This window comes from Vigna umbellata, chromosome 2 (genome assembly GCF_029865625.1).
Source record: "Vigna umbellata cultivar VRB3 chromosome 2, Vumbellata_1.0, whole genome shotgun sequence".
Classification (NCBI taxonomy): Eukaryota; Viridiplantae; Streptophyta; class Magnoliopsida; order Fabales; family Fabaceae; genus Vigna; species Vigna umbellata.
The window spans coordinates 24,090,365-24,115,488 of NC_142166.1; the positions used below are offsets into that span (position 1 = coordinate 24,090,365).

The 25,124-nt window shown below is 39.3% G+C and overlaps 3 protein-coding genes across 3 annotated transcripts; 2 read left to right on the top strand and 1 right to left on the bottom strand.

The window, feature by feature from the left end:
• Positions 1-632: 632 nt before the first annotated feature.
• Positions 633-1,766, top strand: LOC148203661 (uncharacterized). Its single transcript, XM_088107704.1, has one exon. The coding sequence runs from the start codon at positions 633-635 to the stop codon at positions 1,764-1,766; it is 1,134 nt and encodes a 377-aa protein (XP_087963830.1).
• A 1,139-nt stretch (positions 1,767-2,905) lies between these two features.
• LOC148203662 (uncharacterized) lies at positions 2,906-3,448 on the top strand. Its single transcript, XM_088107705.1, has one exon. The coding sequence runs from the start codon at positions 2,906-2,908 to the stop codon at positions 3,446-3,448; it is 543 nt and encodes a 180-aa protein (XP_087963831.1).
• Positions 3,449-17,124: 13,676 nt separating this feature from the next.
• On the bottom strand, positions 17,125-18,093 carry LOC148203663 (uncharacterized). The gene has a single exon (XM_088107706.1). It carries the CDS (start codon positions 18,091-18,093, stop codon positions 17,125-17,127), a length of 969 nt encoding a protein of 322 aa, XP_087963832.1.
• Between the last annotated feature and the right edge of the window lie 7,031 nt (positions 18,094-25,124).

A 25,124-nucleotide genomic window follows, 5' to 3' on the forward strand; every position in this document is an offset into this window, starting at 1 on the left:
GAGACATTTTAGAGTGTGACCGGACGGTGATTGCAAAGTGTCGAAGATCAGGGAGCGGAATCGAACGGTCTAGGACAAATTGTGAAGGACAAATTGTGAAGGTGTTTGATAGTGACTCGACCTCGCAACCGAAACATTTTGGCGCCTACTACGAAGTCGAGTGACTTGATTCCCAATGGTGACCACAAGAAACATGAGCGTAGAAGACCCAATCGAAATGATCAAGATGCTGCAACAGAAGTTGAAGGAGATGCAGCAGCGCCACGAGGCGGAAATGGCGACCGTTCGAGTGGAGTGCTCGGCTCGGCTAGCCAAGGACAAAGGATCCGGAGTAGGGGAGAAGGCAGAAGGGGAGCACGAACTTGAAAGACTAAGATATAGCCGAAACGACCGTTCTCGATCTGAGTGGCGGCGAAGCCGAAGTCGCGAGAGAAGTAACGACCGCCCGTTAGGAGGGCACATTAACACGATCTCGGGAGGTTTTGCGGGTGGGGCTCATCTTCCTCCGCCCAGAAACGCCACGTCCGAGCGTTGCGCTCCGTCCACATAGTGGACAAACCCAGAAAGACCATGCTGCTCATTACCTTTACAAACGAGGACTTTCACGCTCCCAACCCGAGCAGGACGACCGTATGATCATCATCGTGGAGATAGCCCACTACAACATAAGCAAAGTGCTCGTCGACCAGGGAAGTTTAGTAAATATCTTCTACTGGAAGACATTCCAACAGATGGAAATTTTGGATGATTTGATCGTGCCATATAATGAGCAGATAGTGGGGTTTGCAGGCGAAAGGGTGGACACCAGGGGATACGTCGACCTGCGTACTCGCTTGGGGGCTGGACAGGACGACAAAGAGAAGCGGGTGCGCTTCCTATTGGTAGAGGCTAACACTTCATATAACACCCTCCTGGGGCGGCCGTGCTTAAACGCCTTCGTGGCTATTGTGTCAACCCCACACCTCACCATGAAATACCCGTCCGGTAATGGGAAAATTTGCACAGTTCGGGCTGACCAAAGAACAACAAGGGATTTCTATGCAACCGGCCTGAAAATGTATCCTCAGACAAACAAGAGGAAAATCAATCGATCGAAAGTGGCCATGGTAGATCTCGACCAAAGGACAAACACCGAAGACCGGTTGGAGCCGTTGGGGGAAACACAGCCGGCCGCCCAGAACAAGAGGATAATGGGGGAGGAGAAGAGGAGAGCGGTAGAGGAAGAGGTGAGCAAATTGAAGGAAGCCAGATTCGTCAAGGAGGTGACATACACCACTTGGCTCGCCAATGTGGTCATGGTCAAAAAAGCTAGCGACAAATGGCGTATGTGCACCGATTACACGAATTTAAACAAAGCTTGTCCCAAGGACTCTTACCCTTTGCCCAATATTGACGCCCTCGTCGACGGGGCGTCCGACCACAAGATGTTGAGTTTCTTAGACGCGTACTTTGGGTACAACCAGATTCCTATGTACGCACCCGACTGGGAGAAGACCGCGTTTATCACCGACAAGGCTAACTTCTGCTACGAAGTCATGCCTTTCGGTTTAAAGAATGCCGGAGCCACCTATCAACGCCTGATGGACAGAATTTCCGTAGATATAATCGGTCGGTGCATGGATGTGTACGTAGATGACATGGTGCTTTGGTCGGTTGACGAACTCCAACACCTGAAAGACCTAGAGGAGGTCTTCAAGCAGGTCAGGCGGTACCAAATGAAGTTGAATCCTGCTAAGTGCACTTTTGGAGTAAAAGGCGTTCCATGATGTCAAAACAATCCTCATGAACCCACTGGTCATGAATCGACTGACACCAGGGAAAGATCAACAAGTCTATTTGGGAGTTTCAGAAATGGCTGTTAGCACTATTCTGTTGCAAGAAAAACCCGATCCAAAGCTGGTGTACTTCTTAAACCGAACCCTTCAGGATACTGAAACACGGTACCAACAGGTGGAGAAGGTAGCTCTGGCTCTACTCAACGAATCTAGAAGACTTCGACCATATTTCCAAAGCCACCAGGTCGTGGTCTGAACGGATCACCCCATTTCCAAGATCTTGAGGAAGCCAGACATGGTAGGGAGAAATGTGGGCTGGGCGATCGAGCTGTCCGAGTTCGGTTTGCGATACGAACCTAGGGGGTCGATAAAAGATCAACACTTAGCCGATTTCGCAGCAGAGCTACCCATGGCGGCCAGCGATGAGTGAAATTTATATGTCGATGGAGCGTCAGGATGATCAATGAGCAATGCAGGGATAATGTTGGAAGGCCCGAACGACTTCCTACTGGAACACTCTTTAGTGTTCAAATTTAGGACGTCCAACAATCAAGCAAAGTATGAAGCCCTAGTGGCGGGACATGAGAGCCCGGAGGGTCCTTTGTCGGACAGACTCCCAATTGGTCGTCGGGCAGATGAACGGGGAATTCCAAGTTAAGGAAGACCACCTCCTCCGGTACTTCCACAAGGCCACAACCCTGACCAAAGAGTTTGACCTGCATACGCCAACGACACCAACGAAGTGCGTTAGTTGCCAAGCCCACGCCAACGACACCCACGAACCGCCGCATGACCTGCACACACTCGTGTCCCCATGGCCATTTGCCCAATGGAGAATGGATATTGTCGGCCCATTTCCCCTTGGTAGGGCTCAGAAGAAGTTCCTCCTCGTGGCGGTCGACTACTTCACCAAGTCGGTTGAGGCCGAAGCCCTCACAACCATTACGACGGCGTAAGTACAAAAATTTTGTTTGAGGTTAGTATGTCGATTCGGGCTCCCCCGGATGATGGTCACGGACAATGGGCGACAGCTCATTAACAGGAAGCTGAGCGAGTTCTACAAGGGATTGGGGATCAAACACGTGACCAGTTCTGTGGAGCATCCTTAGACGAACGACCAAGTGGAGGCCATGAACAAGACAATAGTAGCCGAACTGAAGAAACGATTTGGCGACAAAAGAGGAGCATGGGTAGATGAACTCCCAGAGGTCCTATGGTCTTATAGATGCACCCCACACGGAACAACCGGGGAGACCACTTTCAACTTGACGTATGGGACCGACGCCATATTGCCGGTCAAGCTAGGAGAACCCTCCCTGCGGATGCAGATCGAAGATATTCATCTGAACGATGTTGATCTGAGGGTGGAGTTAGATACCTTGGAGGAGCGGAGAGGCCGGGCGGCACTAAGGGCGGAAACGTGTAAACGGATGCTGGAGAGACGGTACAACACTAAGGTCCAGCCTAGAAGTTTTCAAGAAGGAGACCTGGTGTGGAGGAAAACTAGTGAAGCACGCCGCACGGCCTCCCACGGAAAGTTGGTGGTCAAGTGGGAAGGGCCCTTTAAAGTGACAGAAGCTCTCGGCAACGGAGCCTACCGCCTTACCAACTTGGACGGATGCCTGATTCCCAACACATGGAACGCCTCACACCTAAAATTTTACTTTAGTTAAGTCACTTTTATTGTACGTCTCATTTTGCCAAAATTAATGCAATAACAGGGGATTCCATACACTTCTTAGACTTTCATAACGCGAATCCAGTTAGCGTTAGCCCAAGTTGAGGAATGAATTAGTCCATGGGACACCCTGTCAACTTGGCCGGATGGCAAATGGCGAGTTCCTTCAGCGAACCCGTGCCGCCCGGATAGTCTCAAAATCCAAGTTGATGAACGGATTGCCCCATAGAGGAATATCCTGTCAATTTGGCCGGGTGGTGAATGACGAGTTCCTTCAGCAAACCCCTGATGGACAAATTTATGAACACCAAATTATGATGTCACAAACTTGTTTTCAATCGGCAAGTATGACCGAATCGTTCAAGTAATAAAACTTGGTAAGACCAAGTATCGTTCTTCCCAAAGGACTCACGGCCTAGTTTAGTTATGTGATTTCTTAATTAACTAAGACTTACAAACGAATTAATTGGGGTTTAAAATGCAAGACAGAAAATAAACATGTATGCATGAATTGTGATCAATGGCAAAAAGCAAAAGATAAACACTTTCAATGAAATTTATGTATGGATATGTTGTTGGGGTTCAATTTCATCTTATCCACTCTCATATATTTTAGGAATTCAACGATCAAATCACCATTGTTAATGCCACTCTCTAATGTACCTTTCCAGAAGGCTTCTCCCTAATCACGAGTTCATACAATTCCTAGTATTCCTAATGATCAGTTCATAACTACAGGAGCTTAACGACAACCAATATAAAATTGGGAGAAATTCCCCGGATCTAGACTTCCCCGTACGTTCCCGTATCGACAAAACCAATAATCATGCATCGAATGAGTTAAACCATGCAAGCATTAAACAAAGAGGAAAAACCCTAACTAATGATGAAAGAAAGCATAAGTCTTAATTAAAAGATGTAAAAACAGATTCCATATATGAGAGTTTCACAAGACTACATTGATTCCCCAACAAACATAAAGAGGTTAGTTCACCATATTCATGGTGAACCTAGATGAATTACAATGAAAGAATGAAAGAATAAACCCTAAAAAGGCGAAGCGGAAGCCTCAGCATCCAAGATCCTCCTTCAAAGGGGTGGTAGAGAGAGTGTTTGCCTCGTTCCAGCCAGAGATACCTAACCCTAGGAAACCCTAAAGATTATGTATCACTCGTAAATTACAAAAAGTCAAGTCCAAGCCCATTAAAGTGCCGCTCAGCGGTAAACTACCGCTCAGCGGTGATTGCGTGACTTGTTTTCTCCCCTCAGCGGCCATTTTGCCCCTCAGCGGACCTCCCGCAAACTCCTGAGTGCCGCTCAGCGGTAAACTACCGCTGAGCGGTGACTTCGGCTTCTCCTTTTGCACTTTTTATTGTCTTTTCTGATTTCATCTCTCTCCTTCTTCACTTCTTTCACCAAATTCACCTTAAAACCTGCACAAAAACACTGAAATCAAGCATAAACTTGTCCAGCTCTCTTATTTCCAAAAATATAAAGAAAAGCATGATTTCAAGCTAGTTTCTAAGTGTAAAGGTTGCTTTTAGTGTCAATTTTAATCATGAAAATAACAGTTTTTCAACTGTTATCAACCCCTACCGCTTGGGCCGTCCCAAAGTTCAAGTTGATGAACGGAGTACCCTGTCAACTTGGTCGGTTGGTGAACGGCGAGTTCCTTCAGCGAACCCCTACCGCTCGAACCGTCCCAAAGTCCAAGTTGATGAACGGAGTACCCTATCAACTTGGCCGGGTGGTGAACGATGAGTTCCTTCAGTGAACCCCTACCGCTCGGAGCGCCTTAGTCCAAGTTGATGAACGCACACCCTGTCAACTCAGCTGGGCGTCGAAAGGCGAATTTTTTCATCCTTGCCGACTAAATTAGAAGTTTAAAATGATTCCGCTTAACCGAGCGACACAAACAAACGCTAAGAACGAACGACGACGTGGAAAGCCCGAGTTTGTTAACGCAAAAATAAAAATGAATAAAGTTGAATGCGGAAAAGGAAAAAGTCATATTACTTGCGAAATGTGGGGTATACAAAAGTATGATGGCCGACCGGTAAGGTAAACATTACACAGCGAATGTTTACCAACCGTCCACACATCGTAAAATGCCTTTAAAAATATTAACAAAATATCAACTCATTCTAATACTCATCCTCATCCTCTTTGTCGGCCACAGCCTCAACGACAATTTCGGCACCCTTGGACTCCTCCACAGCAGGGGGCTCTTCCGGGCTAGAAGGGTTTCCCCTTGCGGCCAAATCGTTTAGATGAACCAAAACCCCATAAAACACATCTTTTTCAATATCAAAGCCGACGACATACAGATCACGGACACCCACCAAAACGGACACTTGTCGCAGGGCCTTATAGAAACCTTCTTCGTGTTCAAATATGACGCTTACATTCAGCTCGACAATTTTTTCCTTTGCCTGCGACAATTCCTCCGTTAACATTTGATTTTTCTCGCGAAGCCCCTTCTCAACCTCCTTTTGTTGGTTAGCCGTTAACCTCAACTGCCCACACTCCTCGACCAGGCAATCGCTAGCGGGCCGGGCATTCCTCAGTTGTTCTCCTGTATCGGCCGACTGTCGCAGCGCTTTCACCTCTGCTAGAAGGTTAGCAGAAACTTTCTTTTCTGCAGCCATCTCGGCTTGGATGTGCTCAATCCCTCTGTGGTCAGCAAACTCCCTAAGATACCAAGCCAACAAAGCCGCCCGAGTTGACATTTCTAACATGGTGTTTGTTAGCTCAGATTCAGAAAGGGGCTTGATCAACGACCGGTGCGTAGAGCTCATATGGAAATTGGTCTTGTGACTAATGCTGAACTCCGGGATAAAAACCCCGTGGGGAAGGGGCTGAGGAACGCTCCTTTCCCTCCGATTCTTCTTGGAGGCGGACTTGTCACCCTCCTTGTGAGCCTTCCTCTTTCTCTGAAGAGGTTGAGCAAAAGTGACGGCCGCCTCTAAGGATGGCTCCAGATGAATAATGGGAGGATTCTGAGGGGCCGGGACAGCGTCGCCAGGAGCAGCCCTCGGGACAAGAATGGCAACATTCACTCCAACTGGCATGATGGGAGGAGGACGGTTGGCTGAGGGAGGACGGTTGATTGACGCCGGATGGCTACGGGGTGGCGGAACTTGCTCGCGGCTAACGGAAGCGCCGCCTCCGGTCTCCCTCCTTAAAGACATGAAGTTGGATTGGCGAGGAGGTGGAGCAGACATGATATCTAGTAAAGAAGCAAAAATTTAGCTAAGTTAACATCAACTTACTAAAAGATAAACCGAATAAAAAATACCATACCGAACGCCATTTGGTCACAATCCTCATGACGAAGGCAATCGACAAGGCCGCGGGCAGAGAGGCGACGGGGGAGGGCGTTGATGGTTCTAACAGCTTCTAATTCCTCCGGGTCCAAAACACCAACCGGATAAGCCTTTATTTTGTTCAGATCCCTCGTCCATTTAAAGGGGAACAGAGGGAGCCCGACCTCACCGTGAAACTCACCACGACCTGGTTCATTGATAATGACCTTGAAATATTGGTCCTTTAAATTCTTGTGACTCACAAAACGGCATAAAAAGGCACCTATCCTTGACGGACGTCAAAGAAACCTAATTGCCCTTAGGAAGGGGACGAACGTCAAAGTAGTGTAAAATGACGGGGATAGAAGGGGTCACTCCCACAGCAGAACACATCACCCCGAACGCCTGGATCGAAGCCCAAGCATTTGGGTGAAGCTGCGCGGGGGCGACAATTAAGCTCACGAAAGAGGGCCAATTGGAAGGATGTGAAAGGTACCCAGACATAGAGCTGATTAAAGAAGTTGGCGTACATGAAGAAAAAGTCGTCGGGGCTCGACTCCTTTCGATGAAACACTCGCTCGTTCTCACGGCTCACGCCCGCCCTTATCAGTCGGGCGTCCTCCATATCCTGGACGATGTATGACTGGTCTGTCATCCACCTTTTTTTGCATGTAATAATCAGACACGTGAAGACTCACGTCGTGGGGCACCCAGTCATACCCCCGTATGATTGACAATCTAGCGACCGACACCAGAGGGACAATATCAACAGGAATGCCCACCTTTATCAAGTGAATAGGAATGCCGAAAAGACACATGTTACCTTCAAATTCGGGGGATTACCGTCCCGAACCCTCTCCACTACTATTTACAGAAGACACAAGCTAGAAATTTGCATCTGGGTCGAACCTCTCGACATATGACGACGACACTGAGCTCGGAGAGGAAGGTTGAGCGTCACCACCACCCGTCGCGCCATCACTGTCGCCTCTGTCCGACGACTCCAACGAAGACTCAACGTCAACAATGGCCATTTATTACTTGGGGGAAAAGAAATTCGAAGACTTGAAGGAAAAGAAACGAGAAGACGTGAAAATGACAGCGTCCCCACCCTATTCATAGAATTTTTTTTTGAAAACCGTAAACACATCACCACCGTTAAAGATTACCACGATTGACAGTCCAGATTTCAAAACGCTTCAAGTGCCCGATGCCGAGGATAAGCGAATGAGCGACACGTGTCCTTTCCCGCCCAAACTCCATTTCTCTATAGGCGGACGTTGGCTACATTTAAACCCTACATCAACTACGTTGCTTAGGGCTTGGAGGGCTTGTGTACTGGATGGGCCAGGCGGCCATCGGACCATCATGATGCGGAATCACCACCTATGGTTCATCTCCATCATCCCCAGTCGATGGACCAGACGGTTGAAGAATTGTCTTGAAAAGATTTAACCGGACGAACTGGACGACTTATGACAGACGACCAGTCAAATCTGCAATTTATGACGGGATTAAGGTAAGATGCGATTAGAGCCATTGGGCCGAGATTAGGCCGTGATTAAGATTTTGCTAATCCCAGACCCATGACAAAAACTATAAATACAGGTCAAAGGTATGAGGTAGGTGGTTCATATTTACTATGCATTTATTACTGCTCTGAATTCACCGTACAGACCGTATTCTTACTTGAGCGTCGAAGCACCTTTGACAAGTCCTCACCCGCTCGGCTTGGAGGAGAGACATTCTTGAGTGTCACCGAACAGTGATTGCAAACTGTCGAAGATCAGGGAGCGGAACCGGAAGGTCTAGGACAAATTGTGAAGGTTTTTTATAGTGACTCGACCTCGCAACCGAAACAATTATCTTCAATAAGACTTCAAATATCCATCTTCTTCCTCAATCTAACAATAGGACTGACATATGGCTTGTCATTTTGCTAAGCAAAAAAATTGCTCTAACAACCATAAACATTTTAATCATCCTTTTGATATTGTGCACACTAAAATTTAGGGACCATTTTTCCATTCCGTCCATGCATTATCATAGATACTATCTCACGATTGTTGATGATACACACGTTTTACTTGGGTTTACCTCATGACTGATAAATATGAAACTCGAAACCATCTTCTTCATTTCATTGCTTTTGTTAAAAATCAGTTTATAAAACCATTAAAATCAGAAGAAGTGATAATGGTCCATAGTTTAATATAAAAATCTTTTATAATGCTGAGGGAATCATACATCAAACAAGTTGCGTAGATACACCCAAGCAAAATGGAGTGGTGGAACGAGAGCATCATGCCTTATGAATGTCACTCGCATCCTGCTCTTTAGGTCAAGTATCCCTCCTCAGTTTTGGTCCTTTGCTGCATGCCACATACTTGATTTACCACACTCCTACACCTTTTATGAAAAAACTCTTCTCCCGTTGTATAACAAGAAATGTGATTTGAGTCATATCAGAATTTTTGGATTCCTTTATTATAATAAGACTTTGACTGCAATAGAAATAAGCTTAACCTCGTGCTGAAATTGTCGTGTTCCTTGGTTTTAAACCCATTGTGAGAGGATATGTTATTTATAATCTTAAAACTCATGCCATAACTGTTTCTACAAACATTATGTTTAATGAAGATGATTTTCCTTACTCCCAAGAAACATGATAAAACTAGTAGTCAAATTCAAAACTCCTATACTATTTCTCAAATTTATCAAGATGAATTAAATTATTATAACCCTAATGATAATAATGTGGACGATGCTGACTCTCATGATAAAGATGATATCTCCAGTAACATAGGTTCTACTGGTAATAATTTTGAACATGAACATATTCAAGTTAGTGATAGAAATTATCGTAGTATCAGAAGAAGAAATCATCCTTCATATTTAACAGATTACCACATATTCTCTACTTCTAAGAATATCAGGTATCCTATTGAAAATTTTGTTTCCTACTATTAAAGTGTAATGCAAATTCTAGAAGAATATAGAAGCTCCTTAGATAGAAGAATTGAAATGTAATACAAGTTCTAGAATATTCTAGAAAAACCTAAGATAGGAAGAAAAATCAAGAATATTCTACATAGGTAAAAATCTAGAACATTCCACATAAGTTGTGGCTAGTATGTTCTAGAATAATCTATGGGTCTATAAATACCCATGAACTCTACCATTTGATGTATGGAGCCAACATCTATCATTTGTATGAACCAACATCTACTACAACTAAAGACAACTACAACACTTCTTCCAACTACTACTTCTACATTCAACTATCTCTACATTTTCTCTATCCCATCAACTACTCCTTTCACAACCTTCAAAATACTAACAGTGGTACCAGAGCTACGTTCGGTCATCTATTGGGCGTAGATAAAATTTTTCAACTACCTCAAACAAAACTATAACTCATTCTACTACTTCCAAATATATTCTCAACACATGGCTACTACTAATCAAACATCATCAATTCCAGTACCTATTTTCAAAGGAGAAAATTATGATTTTTGGAGTGTCAAAATGAAGACATTCTTCCGCTCTCAAGATTTATGGGATATCATAGAAGAGGGATTCACTATTCCAAAAGACACCTCTACTCTTACTGCAGCTCAAAAGAAGGAGTTGAAAGAAAACAAGCAGAAGGATTCAAGGGCTTTATTTGTTCTTCAACAAGCAGTTGATGAGACAATTTTTCCAAGGATAATTGGTGCCACAAGTGCAAAACAAGCTTGGAATACAATACAAGAGGAGTTTCAAGGAAGTGACGAGGTACGCAATATTAAACTTCATTCTCTAAGACGAGAGTTTGAATTATTAAGAATGAAAGAATCTGAGACCATTAAAGACTACTATTCTAGAATAAAAGAAATAGTTAGTCAGATGAGAGCCTATGGGGAAAATATTCTTGACAAAAAGATCGTTGAGAAAATTTTAATTTCTATTCCCTAAAAGTATGATGCAATCGCAACCGCGATTGAACAAACAAAAGATTTGGCTACATTGTCAGTCACACAACTAATGGGCTCTCTTGAAGCTTATGAACAAAGATTGAAAAGGCATGAAGAAGACTCGGTTGAAAATGCCTTTCAATCAAAACTAAAATTACGGTCTCAGAATAAAGAATATGAAGGAAATAAAAGTAGAGAAGAAATTTCTAGAAATAAAGAAAATCCTAGAAGCTTCTCGAAGACTCGTCAAGAAAAATATCCTCCATGTGGCATATGTGAAAAGACAAGTCACTTGGAAAAAGATTGTTGGCATCATGGAAAACCTCAATGCCACTATTGCAAGAAATTTGGTCACATAGAAAAGTATTGTCGTAATAAAAATAAGCATCAAGCAAACTTTGCGGAAGAAGATAATCAAGAGAAACTCTTATTCTACGCCAATCAAGAATCTTCTGGTAGAGAAGGAAGTTGGTACTTGGATAGTGGATGCAGCAATCACATGGCGAAAGATCAAAGCATCTTCAAAGACATTGATAAATCTGTCAATGTCAAAGTTCGGCTAGGAAATGGCACCACAGTGGAGTCTCGAGGCAAAGGAACTGTCATGGTGGAGACAAAGAAAGGTATGAAATTCATCAAGGATGATTGGCTACACAGATAGTGATTGGGCAGGATCAGTGGACGACATGAAGAGTACGTCAGGATATGCTTTCTCACTAGGATCGGGTATTTTATCTTGGGCATCAAAGAAACAAGCAACTGTGGCACAATCAACAGCAGAAGCAGAGTATGTAGCAGCTGCTGAAACCACAAGTCAAGCAATATGGCTAAGAAGAATACTTGAAGAAATGGGTGAACCACAAGATGGACCGACTATTATCTATTGCGATAACAAATCGGCAATAGCAATAGCAAAAAATCCAGTCCATCATCAAAGAACAAAACATATAGCCATTAAATATCACTTCATTCGAGATGAAGAGACAACTAAACAAATTCGACTCGAGTACTGTCCAACAGAAGACCAAATTGCAGATATATTTACGAAGGCATTACCAAGACCAAGATTTGAACTACTACGCACAATGCTTGGAGTTACCGAATTTGCATTAAGGAGGAGTATTAAAGTGTAATGCAAATTCTAGAAGAATATAGAAGCTCCTTAGATAGAAGAATTGAAATGTAATACAAGTTCTAGAATATTCTAGAAAAACCTAAGATAGGAAGAAAAATCAAGAATATTCTACATAGGTAAAAATCTAGAACATTCCACATAAGTTGTGGCTAGTATGTTCTAGAATAATCTATGGGTCTATAAATACCCATGAACTCTACCATTTGATGTATGGAGCCAACATCTATCATTTGTATGAACCAACATCTACTACAACTAAAGACAACTACAACACTTCTTCCAACTACTACTTCTACATTCAACTATCTCTACATTTTCTCTATCCCATCAACTACTCCTTTCACAACCTTAAAATACTAACACCTACGATAGATTTGCTTCTGGTTTTAAACATTTCATTTGCTCTATCGATGGTAATAAAGAACCTAACACTTTCGAAGAAGCTATCAAGAATAACGATTGGCGTGCTGCTATGAATGATGGAATCTCTACTCTAAATAGAAATCATACTTGGAAAGTTATAGGGTGTAAATGGATTTATAAGATAAAGTATAAATTTGATGGATCTATTGATAGATATAGGGCGCGTCTCGTGCTAAGGGGTATACACAGAAAAATGGGTTGGAATTTCTTGATACCTTCTCTACTGTGGCAAAGCTCACCATCGTTTGTGTTTTGCTTGCTTAACAATGATATCAAAGTCACTAGCTTCGATGATTTTTATTCGGTTGGGTGTTCTGATACGAGGAAATCTATCACTAGTTACATCTTCTACCTCAGGCATTCACCTATCAGTTGGAAATAAAAAAAAGTAAAGCATTGTGTCTCGTAGCTCTTCTAAAGAAGAATACAGAGCCCTTGCATCAACCACATGCGAATTACAATGGATCATCTACCTTCTTCAAGACCTCAAGATCCAGCACACACAACTTCATCTTCTGTTTTGTGACAATCAATCTCCCTGACAAATCGCATCCAATCAATTATTTCACAAACACACCAATCATAAGAGATAGACAGTGACCAGAGAAAATTAATATAATTTTTTTTATGTATAAACATGTTATTAGTATATCTTGGATAATGAAATAAGGTTTACTTTTACTAATATTATATGGTTATTTTGGCAAGAGTTCGTTGTAATGGATTAAAGGTCACGCTTGCAAAATCCTAAGTGGTGCAAGCAATGTCGTTTATGTTATAAGTGTGGCTATTGTTATGTGTAGTGATACGTATAAGGCACTGGTTTGAACCCGGGAGAGACCAAAATGGGATTTTATTTCTTTTTGCCCGTCTGACCGAGAAACCCTAGGCTTCTATCTCACTTCGTTCCTCTTTTCAATCATTTTTTTTATTTACCTTTTTTGAAACCTAGATTGGAGACAGGGAGAGAGAGCTACAGCGTTAAAGGAAGGGCATGCAATGCTCGAGTGTAACTGTGTGGGAGTGAGGGTAGAGAACGGAAAAGGAGGCGCTGAACATATACCACGTTGCGAGGGCGAGAGAGAGAAATCAAGGAGAGCTACCAAGCAAACTTTTTGGGATTTTAGGGTTTGATTTCATGATTTGGTGAGTGATTATTCAGAGGATGGGAAGGGTGAGTGGAAGGCATCGCGATAATGAGTTCTATGGGGCCTGTTGTAGCGAAGCGTGTAAACAGAGGTACAACAATATATGGGAGTTATGCAGTGAAAGGAATCTTAATACAGGGAGTAATGAATAGCAGCAGAGAAAGATGATTCTCGTTAGCAATGAATGAATGAATACAAGGTATATGTAATAGTGTATTAAAGACAATTAGAGTAGCTTTAGTTTACAACAACACCCCCCTTAAACTAAACTACTGTAGGATTTTACATTCAACAATTCTCTTAATTTCTCAAATCTACTTTGTCTAAGAGCCTTTGTGGAAATGTCAGCAACCTGCACTTCAGTTGAACAATGCAGTAACTCAATCCTACCTTGATTAACTAAATCCCTCAAGAAATGAAACTTAATCTCAATGTGTTTGCTTCTTCCTTGAAAAACCAGGTTCTTCGACAAGCTTATGGCAGACTTGTTATCTACCACAGTTGTATGGATCTTCTACATTCAAGCTTTAAATCTCCAAGAAGTGCTTCTAGCCAAATGCACTGACATGCCGTTTCTGCAGAAGCTATGTGTTCTGCTTCACAGGATGAGAGTGCTACCACACTTTGCTTCTTAGAACACCAGGAAATAGGTGCTCCAGCATACTTGATGAAATATCCGAAAGTACTTCTTCTATCAACTTTATCTCCACTCCAGTCAGAGTCACTACAAACCTCCAAAGTGCTTCCCATACTGCTTGACTCTTTTGGAAACAAAAGACCATAATGAGTTGTTCCCTTTAAGTATCTTAACACATGTTTAGCAGCTAACATGTGAGACTGTCTAGGTTCGTTCATAAACCTGCTCAACAATCCAACTCCGTAGCTTATGTCTGGTCTGCTGTTGCAGATGTATCTCAAGAATCCTATAATTTATTTATACAATGAAGCATCCACACCTTTTTCATCTAGTTGCTCTGTCAACTTCAGATTAGCAATGACAGGGACTATTGTACTATTGCAATATGCCATATTAAAACGTTTCAACACTTCACTGATATACCTCTTTTGATGCAAGAAAACTCCACTTGTTGTTTCAACAAACTCCAATCCGAAAAAGTAATTCAGCCTCCTTAAGTCGGTCATATCATACTCTTCTCTCATTCTCTGCTTAAATTCTCCGATTACTACTTCAGAGTCTCCAGTTACAAGGAGATCATCAACATATAAGCAGACCAACAAAGTATTCTGCTGTGCTGCAGATTTTACATAAACTCCGGACTCCATAGAACATTTCAAGAAACCCAGTTTCAGAAGCAATGTGTTGATATGATTATTCCAGGCTTGTGGTGCATGCCTCAGTCCATACAAGGCTTTGTTCAGCCTATAGACCTTATGTTCTTCACCTCTCTTCTCAAATCCAGGTGGTTGTCTTACATAAACCTCATCCTTTAGTGGACCGTTTAAGAAAGCTGATTTTACATCCAGTTGACAGATTTCCCAGTTCTTAAGACAAGCTACTACTACCACCAACCTCACAGTCTCAAGCCTTGAGATTGGTGCAAAAACGTCTGTGAAATCCACTCCTGGTTTCTGCAAAAATCCCTTCGCTACGAGTCTCGCTTTGAAATTTGCTATTTCACCATTTGGCTTATACTTGGTCTTGAAAACCCACTTTACCTCAATTGCCTGTTTGTGCTGAGGTAGCTCTACCATTTCCCAAGTTATGTTCTTTTCAATAGCCTTTAGCTCTTCAATCATAGCTTCTCTCCACTCCTTTACATCAAGCGCTTGTTTCCAGGTAATAGATTCTACATCGGCTAGGAAAGTGAGGTGTGCTTGTTCACCAAAATCTGCAACGTCACTGTCAGCAAATACTTCATAATCAGCTAACCTTGAGGAAGGAAATCTCATCCTCTGTGATCTTCTGCTATTGACCTCATCACGTATCTTAGTTTGTTCAACACCAGGAATGCTATCGTCCAGCTAGCTAGGAGCTATTGCAGATTTCTTACTCGTCTCAGTTTCAAGTTTCTTATTTGTCTCAGCCTTTCTCCATTCGAACGTGGCTCCTTCGTCCTCAATCACATCTCTACTGATCACAACTTGTTTCTTCTCAGGGTTGTACAGCCTATAAGCGCCTGTGGGGTGATAATAGATGAAGATAAAAGTTTCGCTTTTATCATCCAATTTCTTCCTTCTTGCGTTTAGAATGTTCCTGTAACACACGGAGCCAAAGATTCTGAGATGATTTACAGATGGTTTAATACCTGACCATGCCTCTTTTGGTGTGCAGTTCTCTAGGGCTCTTGTTGGACTTCTATTCAGTAGATACGCTGCTGTGGAAACAACTTCCCCCCATAGGTAGTGGCAACTTCTTGCCTTTTATCATGCATCTAGTCATGTCAAGCAACATCCTATTCCTCCTTTCAGCCAGTCCATTGTGTTGGGGAGTATGTGGGGCTACTACCTCTCGCACTATACCATTATCACTGCAGAACCTATTCATTTCGTGAGAGTTGAACTCTCCTCCACCGTTAGTTTTGAGTATCTTGACATGCAGCCCAAATTGTCTCTCCACCATGACACAAAATTTAACAAAACATGAGTAGACATCCTTCTTTTCCTTAATCAAATAAATCTAGATCCTTCTGGTCCATTCATCCACAAAGATAAGAAAGTATTTGTTACCTCCGAGTGATTCTTGTTCGAAGGGTCCGCACACATCAAAATAAATCAGTTCAAGGGATTGCTCCGCCCTCTTGTATGCGGTCTTCTTGAATTCTTTCCTGGTCTACTTTCCAACGACACAACCTTCACAGTCCTTCTTCGGTGGAAGAATCTCAGGAACACCTTTCACCAACTCTTTATCTTTCAATTGACTCAAGCTTCTAAAGTTTAAATGCCCATTAGTGCCATAACCATACTTCTCCCTCGGTATTAACAGTAGATAGACACTGAACAACTGTGGCGTTGAGGTTCACCTTGAAAGTTCTGTTACTGGCCAGCGGTGCTTTGAGCACGAGTCATTTTCTTCCATCAAACACCTCTATATGCTTGTGATGCATAGTCATCGTGTATCCTTTCTCTAGAAGTTGTCCCAGACTCAGTAAATTGCTCTTCATATTTGGAACATACAACACGTTGTTCATGTAAGCAGATCAGCCATCCTTGAGTGTGATCAGGATTTTTCCAACCCCTTCAGCCATGATCACACTATTGTCGGCAAATCTCACGCTGCTTCTGACGCTTGTATCCAAGTCTATCAGCCATTCCCTCTTGCCTATCATATGGTTAGAGCATCCTGTATCTAAATACCAGCAATTATCGTCTTCTCCATGGCTCGCATCAACAGACATCAACACGTGGTCCACTTCTTGACACCTGTGCAACGCTCGTCCAATTTCTTTATTAACACCAGTTTGATTCAACAATCGTTCGGTTTCTTCATCAACACCCGTTCAGTTCAACAACTGTCCGGTTTCTTCATCAACATTCGTTCGGTTCAACAACCGTCCATTTTCTTCATCAACTTCCATTCGGTTCAACAACCGTCCGGTTTCTTCATCCACATCCGTTCGGTTCAACAACCGTTTGGTTTCTTCATCTGTTGCACTTGAAAACAACACCTGTTTTGTCTCATCATCTGTTGCATTTGTAGATAACACCCGCTCGGTAATGTTCATCAACAATACATGATCGGACTCTTAATCACATGAGTCTTGAGCAAGATTTGCTGCCTCATCATTCTTGTTTTTCTTTGCCACTTCGTTGTGCCAACACTCCGCAGAGTAATGTCCAAACTTGTTGCATGTGTAACACTTAACGTTTTTCTTGTTAAAACTCTTTCTGCCTCTGACTCTTGACTGTCTTCCACCTTCCTTGTTTCCATCTCTATGCTCGCTACCATCTTCTTCAACACTTTGATCATAGACATTTGCATTTTTGCCTCCGGTTTGACCTCCCCGTGATCGGCCTCTACCTCTTCCAGCTCCTTGTCCTCTGGGTTTGTAATTACTTCTGGTATGTAGGGCTTGATTCGAACTCTGACTAACCTCTTTTTTAGCATTTCTTCTTTCAATTAGTCTTTGTTCATGTGCTTCCAGAGAGTTCTGCAGTTCTTCGACTCTCATATTCTCAAGATCTTTACATTCTTCTATGGCCACGACTATATGGTCATATTGTGGGGTTAACGTTCTGAGTATTTTCTCCACAATTTTCTTATCTTTCATGACCTTGTCACACGCTCTCATGGCGTTCACCACTACTTGGATCCTTCCGATGTACTCAATGACTGATTCTTGCTCTCCCACGCCTAGGAGTTCATACTGTCTCTGAAGAGATTGCAATTTGATCTTCTTGACTTTTCCAAAATTGCCATAGCCTTCTTGCAGGATATCCCAAACCTCCTTCGCCGTAACAGCTTTCGAGACTTTCTGGAAGTTAGCAGCCGACACACACTGGTGCAACAACATTCGAGCCTTGCAGTCCAACCTTTTATTCTCCTTGTGTTGTCTCTTTGCTTCTTCTGAATCTCCCTTCAATGGTTCTTTAAAGCCTTTCTTGACTATCTCGTCCACTTCTTGGAAGCCAAGAATCGCGTCCATCTTTACGCACCAATCATCAAACCCCTTGCCGTCAAACACAGATAGATTGCTATGAATCACACCAGTCATCTATGAATCACACCAACCATCTCTTCTTGATCGTCTTGAGCTTAACCACCAGATTTCGGAACCTTGCTCCTGATACCACTGTTGTAGCGAAGCGTGTAAACAAAGGTACAACAATATATGGGAGTTATGCAGGAAAAGGAATGTTAATACAGGGAGTAATGAATAGTTGCAGAGAAAGATGATTTTTATTAACAAGAATACAAGGTATATGTAATAGTGTATCAGTACTCGAACTAACTGTTAAATACAGTTAGAATAGTTTTAGTTTACAATAACAGGTCCGAGAGTGAACGCAAGAGTTGGAGGGCAGAAAACGTGAAGGTCGAAGCGGGAATTTGCAGTAAGGGAGAGGACGAAATAGGTATGGAAAGCTAACTATGTTTGAATTTAAATTGTTTGGTTAAATGGGTGTATGAATTGCTAAACCTTCGATGAATATCATAGTTGAAAATTTTGTATGTTGTCAAGGTGAACGAATGAATGATAAGTTGCTTATAATTGTTTTAATGAAGTTTAATGATTCTATCGTCTCGCTATTTCACTTTATTCTGGTTAACTATTGTCCCGGTAAGTCTTATTTGGTGCCATGTGTGTCTGATTATATCAGTACTGTAGAAGAATTATAATGGACAGGATAATGAGGTGTTATTGGTTGTATAGTCTGGTCTAAAGAATGCTTGAGAACAATGTGCTTTGAACTGCTTCACTGGTCAGGGAGATTTGGGTGATAATGGATGTGATATGTGGATATTGTGTGGCTGATAAATCCTTGCATGCTAAAGTATAACTTTTGAGACTATGATGTGGGTGAATTCAATCCAATCTCAAAATTCAATCATTCAAGTGCCATCAACAAATTATTAATCACAAGGATTGATTTAAAACAATTATAGTATCCAGGTTCAACTTTCCTTACCTATTACTTGGTTCTTTACTAAGCAATAGGAACTCAAATATAGAAGAACAAAAGTGAGATTGCATAAAATCTTCACAAACCTAAGAAAACTCCGTCTAATAAACCCAAAATACTAAACAAAAATTGTATAAAGTGATATGCCAACTTTCTCAGCCTATTAAACCAAAGGAGAAAAGATAAAAAATATTTAAAATAAAGGAAAAAATGTATTCCAAATCAAATTATAATCGGCTCAAAATGTCTCAAATGTATTGATAAGATATATTTAAATAACTTTAAAAATACTAAAGAAAATCTCAAAAGAATTTAGAAAATATGATTTGAGAAAGATAGTGAATTTAAAAATGAACAAGTGAATAGTTAAAATTTTAATTTATATTTTAAATACAAATTAAAAAATATTTTTACATATTTAAATTGGGGTTTCAAAGTAAACTTATATAAAAGGAGCAATTCCAATGAGATACCAAGAACTTGCAAAACAAGGTCATCTATACTTATGTATTGTAATGGACAGAAACTAATGAAACACTTCAATACTTATATATATATATATATGAGAATATAAGAAAAAGTTAGGCAAAAGTTGGATTCAATCAGGCATATGTCTCAACTTCTAATTAACAAAAATAGAGCAAAAATGGCCAATTTTTCTATCCATGTTTGGTTTTCAGTGCTCATGCAGGGTTTGCATTACCTTCACACAAAGCCACATGCTCTGTAGTTTAATTTCTCCATAATTAAGCTTTTAGTAAAAAAAACTTGATTAATCATTTTCATAAAAGTTCAGTTTGCTTGCGTTTTATAAACTAATGACTCTGAAAAATTAAAATTTTCGTTAAAAAAATTGAACACAATTTTATCACTCGAGATGAAGGAATAGTTAGTAATAGTTTGGTTTTGGCTTGAGTGGAAGGTGGTTGTGACAGCGAAAGCAGAACGGTTACATAATGAAGACAAGGGCATGAAGGTAAAGGAGAATGGTTCACGTGGTGCGGATGCGATTGTGGCCGTTGGATTCAGAATGGGTAGCATGCTAGATGGTGACATCCGCATGGGCCAATATTAATGGAGATGCCAATGCCATGACATGATGGTGATTTATCAATTGCCCCATGGAATATTTATGCATCTTTTTTATCTAACTTTTTTTCTTTATTTTATTTTAACAAAACAAATTAGTTTAATAATTTACGTGTTACAGCAAACCATTTTATATAACAGTCAAATCATATTTTGGTACCCAATAATTATTTGCTAATTATTTGTGAAAATATATAGATGTTTGTAATCTATTTAAACTCAGTTTACGCTGGTCATTGAATGATAAAGTATTAATGAATTTTAATATTTTCAACTCTTTTTAATCTAAATTTATACATTAAAAAAATAAGTATAATTAACAAAAACAAATATTGTAATACACACACACACTATCTAACATTGTAGTTTTATTAAACTGCAGTGGTAAAATGGAAAGGCAGTTTCTTTAACCACATGACCATGGCTTAGCACCTTTTATTTATATACATGTGCAATAGATATATGAAAAAACCAACTAGGAAGAACGAAAATCCAAGAAAAGAAAAACAAAAACTAACTGATAATTTCTTTATTTTATCATTATATTAGTGAGGTGTTAATAAAAGTAACAAAATTATTATTATTCTATATTGTTATAATTATAAAAGTAAACACAAATTATAACTTTATTATAAATAGGTTTTATTTATTTTGTAGGTACTTTATAATTAAAAAACTAGTTAAATTTAAAAATCCGTCAAATTTAAAAAATTAGTTAAATTTAAAGAAAAAATACATAAAATGATAAAAATATTATTTTAATTTAAAAAGAAATTCAAAAGTAAAATTGAAAAATAAATATGAACTCATTTATACAAAAATAATAAAATAATTATTTTAATTTTAAAAAAATTTAAAAATAAAATTGAAAAATAAATATGAACACGAAAAATAAATGTAAATAGACGTAAAATCTCCTTTATACATTCACTTTTTTGGATAACAAAACCTAATGAAATTATAATTATAAAAATAAATATAAATAATTTTTACAGTTTAATTATTGATAGTTTTTATTTATTTTGTAGATACGTTATTTATTTAATTTAGAAAAATAGTTAAATTTAAAAAATCAGTTAAATTTAATAAAACAGAAATTTGAAGGATGAAAGTGGAAAAAAAATGGACACCAAAAATAATATCTTTATGTAATATATATCATGTCACACTCGTATTTTCTTCAATAATTGGAATTTGAGGTATGAAGCTACTATAATTTAATAATTGAAAAAAAAATGTGTAAGAAATTCGATATAATCAAATAAAAAGCAAAAGTCAACTACTAATTTTTTTCTTGTTTATAAAGAATATTTTCAATTTTGTCCATATATAGGATTTGTAAAGTTTTGTCCATATTGAAAAGTTGTTAATAATTGGATGATTATTAGGGTTTCGCACCTTTCCCTTTTGGCATGGAATGTTTAGAATATATAATTGAACCTTGAGAGTTTCTCTTCCAAGCAAGAGCATGCTCTATGGCATGTGCATATTGCTTCTAGTATTCAACTTTCTAACCTAAGTGTTCAGACCTAAATAGGTTTCAAGTTTTATGTAATTCCAAACTGCTGCAAGATTTAACTAATCCTCCTTTAAGATATAATTAAGAGTCACATATTTATTCTCATGAATATTTAGTAGGGTGGGTAGAGCTGTTAATTTGTTTTTTAGCCTCAAGATCAATCATGACTTTTACTATAGTTAGGTCCATTTTCTTTACCGATATCTTATGAGACTTTTCTAAAAGCTCGTAACTCCCAAAACCCCATAAAATGGATTTTGATTGGATTAGGTACAGGTTAACCCTTTAGCTCCCACAACGCAACCTTGAACTATTCTCATCTTCTGAACAAACACATGCTTAACAGTTAGACAACAATCGCAACATAGAGTCGACGATAGACGGTAGCACAGAGTCGACGAGAGACGATAGTGCATAGTGGACGACATCAGTTTTCTCAAGGTTAGTAGTGACTCTCAAATACTTTTCGTGTTTTTTCTAAGAATTGTTGTGACCCAATTTTCAATTTTCTTATATGAAATAAGAATTGTTGTGCTTGTGTCATTTTCCAACTTTGTCTTACAAAAGGGTGAATATAAATGCCTTATATACAAGTTGAAATGTACAAGACCAAGCAAGTTTATGTACTATTTGATAAAAGGCTTCAAAGGGTAGGAAATGGCGATGATGATATAATTTTTGACAAAAGACACCTCCTATATATGAATCCTTAACTCCTGCGTTCGTGAAAAAAGTTGAGGGTTATGTGGGGGCATAAAAGGGTAAAAGTTGAAATTTTGTGAAATGTAAAGATGATAATATGCTTTAGACTTTAAGGTGGAGAGAATGGGAAAAAAAGAAAGAAAAAGAAGAACATGCATCAAAGTATAATGTTGTCAACGATATTCCAATTAATGAACAATCATTTTCACTCTAGATTGAGATGGAGGAAACAAATAATAAAAACAAAGAAAATAAATAAGTAAAATTTTTAAATACTTAGAAAAGAATAAATCACCTTTAGCCTAGAGCTTGCTTGAGCTTAAAGTTGATATTATCTTGATGTGTACTTGGCTATTCAACATTTACTTGGTTATAGGAATTTATAAGAGCATTCAAAAATTTCCTTATTAATCTAATACTTCAACACAAAACATTGCCATGATTAGCCAATGAAATCAATAACTCTAACTATCTAGACAAATAAGTTGGCTTATGGTTTGCATATGAAAGTAGCTTCTTTTGGAAAGAGCTAAATGTATCTCACAAGAAGACAAAAGGAGCATTTTGCATATTATGCAGGCAATTTATTTATAACAAACGGGAGGCTGTTAGTAAAGCTAACATTTTTGTATGGAAATTTTGTTGTACAAACTAATTATTTTCCATTGAATGCAACTTGAGAGTTGGTGTGACTGATAAAAGTATTACTTACTGCTTAAATTTCAAAATCAGAGTGAAGATGGGGCATGAAGCATCCCATAAGGTTATGGCTCCATTGTTGTGTCCAATTATGTATAAGTTTTGAACTTTGGAAAATCTATAAATTTGACCAAACTTAGGCTAATGCCATCTTTCTTATTTGTTTCAACAAGAACAAACATTGGATAACTTTTGAACAACTGTGTGTATTACTAAGTAGCAAAGACAAACAAGGTCCAAATCAATGTATTTACAAAAAGGTGGACTACAAACAAAATGAGTATGGTAAATAAAGAATTATAGTTTCGAAACCCTATTACCTCATCTTCAGAATTAAACAGATTAGAATTGTTGGAGAAAAATTTTGCTGTTGTGATGCTTGATTCTATTAGTGGTAACTTCACAATTACTTCCCTTGGAAGTGAAGGCGTGGACTTAGATTGACATTGTAGCAGATACTTCTCAATCAAACTGTCGTCATACAAATATAGATGGCTTGACTTCCCAAGAAAAATGAAAGAATCTTGTTTATGCTTGCTTTGCTTAGTGGAAGTTAGTGATATGATCTCCATGTCAGTACTAGATTTAGACAGATGAAGTCCAAGTTTAATTGTGTGAGATTTTGTATTCTCATTCATCAAAACTACCTGCCTCATATAATCACATAAGTTGGTATGATGTAACTAGTATCAAGATCTAAAATATACTTAGAGGAAGTGGAAAGAATGAGGCAAATTCCTTATACACTTCATTTAGCTAAATGAGAAAACTTTATAGTGAAAAGTGGTGCTTGTTAATTTAGAAAATTATACCTACTTCGAGTTCTTTGAACAAATGGTACATTATGCTTTCTGAAAATCAAAGTTCTTGTAGCTTGTAAGGGTAAACTCTAACTTTTTATTTGTTTCAGAAAAGGACCATCAATAACTCGTTATAAAGAAAGATATAGAGACAAAAATGTTCAAATAATTTCTACTAGGAAGGCCCATGCGCTGGCCCTGACCCATAGGGTTTTGGTGGTGGGGGGGGGGGGGGGTGTTAGCCCTGTAGGCTTTTTTAATAATGGGATTTTTTTGGCCCTGTGGACTTTTTTGCCACAACCTAAATGGGCTAGGGCCAAATCTTATTATAGGGGTTGATTTGACAGTTCTAATGGTGGGTGATTCCCAAATTTTATATTTTCTTTTATTCTTCTAAATGTAATTTTTAAAGGGATTAATCATGTTGTAATTAGAGGAAATATTTATAGAATACTTTTAATTAGAGAAAATATTTATAGAATCTTCTTAGTTAAAGAAAATATCTGTAGGATTTTCTAGATTATTTTTCAGTATATTTTTTCTGTATTTTCCTTTTTTAGAAGATTATATGGCTACAAATAGAGGTAAGGAGAATGTAATTGATATGAATGAAAATAGTAAAGTCATTCTCCTTTTCAAGTTGGTACTAGAGCTCCTGATCTTGGGAGCTTTGTTTCCGGTACAACAGTACCCACTATCGCTGATCGTTTATGACTTTAGATATGAAAACTTATAAGGCGGAACTATTGAGCACTTGAAAGAAATGATTGAATCAATGAGTGGGCCTTCTAAAGCATTTACTATGTCCATGAAAGGTAAGATTTATCTCAATATTGTTGGTTATGTGTCTCAAGGTATTTAGATTCTTGATTCAGGAGCAACTGATCATATGACACCTTTTCGTGTGTCCTTTGACTCATATGGTAAAACAAATAGAGGACAATTTATTACAATTGCGAATAGTCATATACTTATTACGAATGATCATTTCTAGAATTAGCCAATAGTCTTATCTCTATGAACAAACTTACAAAGAGATTTAAATTGTTAAGTAATATTTTTCTCAACTTATTGTGTTTTTGAAGACCTTGCCACGGGGGAGACAATTTTAACTACTAAGGAGAAAATCATAAGTCAACAAGCTACATCCAAGATGTGGACAAATTCCCAAATTCAGTTACATCATAAAAGGCTTGGGCATCCTTCATTCAATCTTATCAAGTCCTTATTTCCCCATTTGTTTACCCAGGAGTCTATTGAGTATTTTAATTGTGATATTTGTCAGTTGTCAAAACACCATCGTGCTTTATCC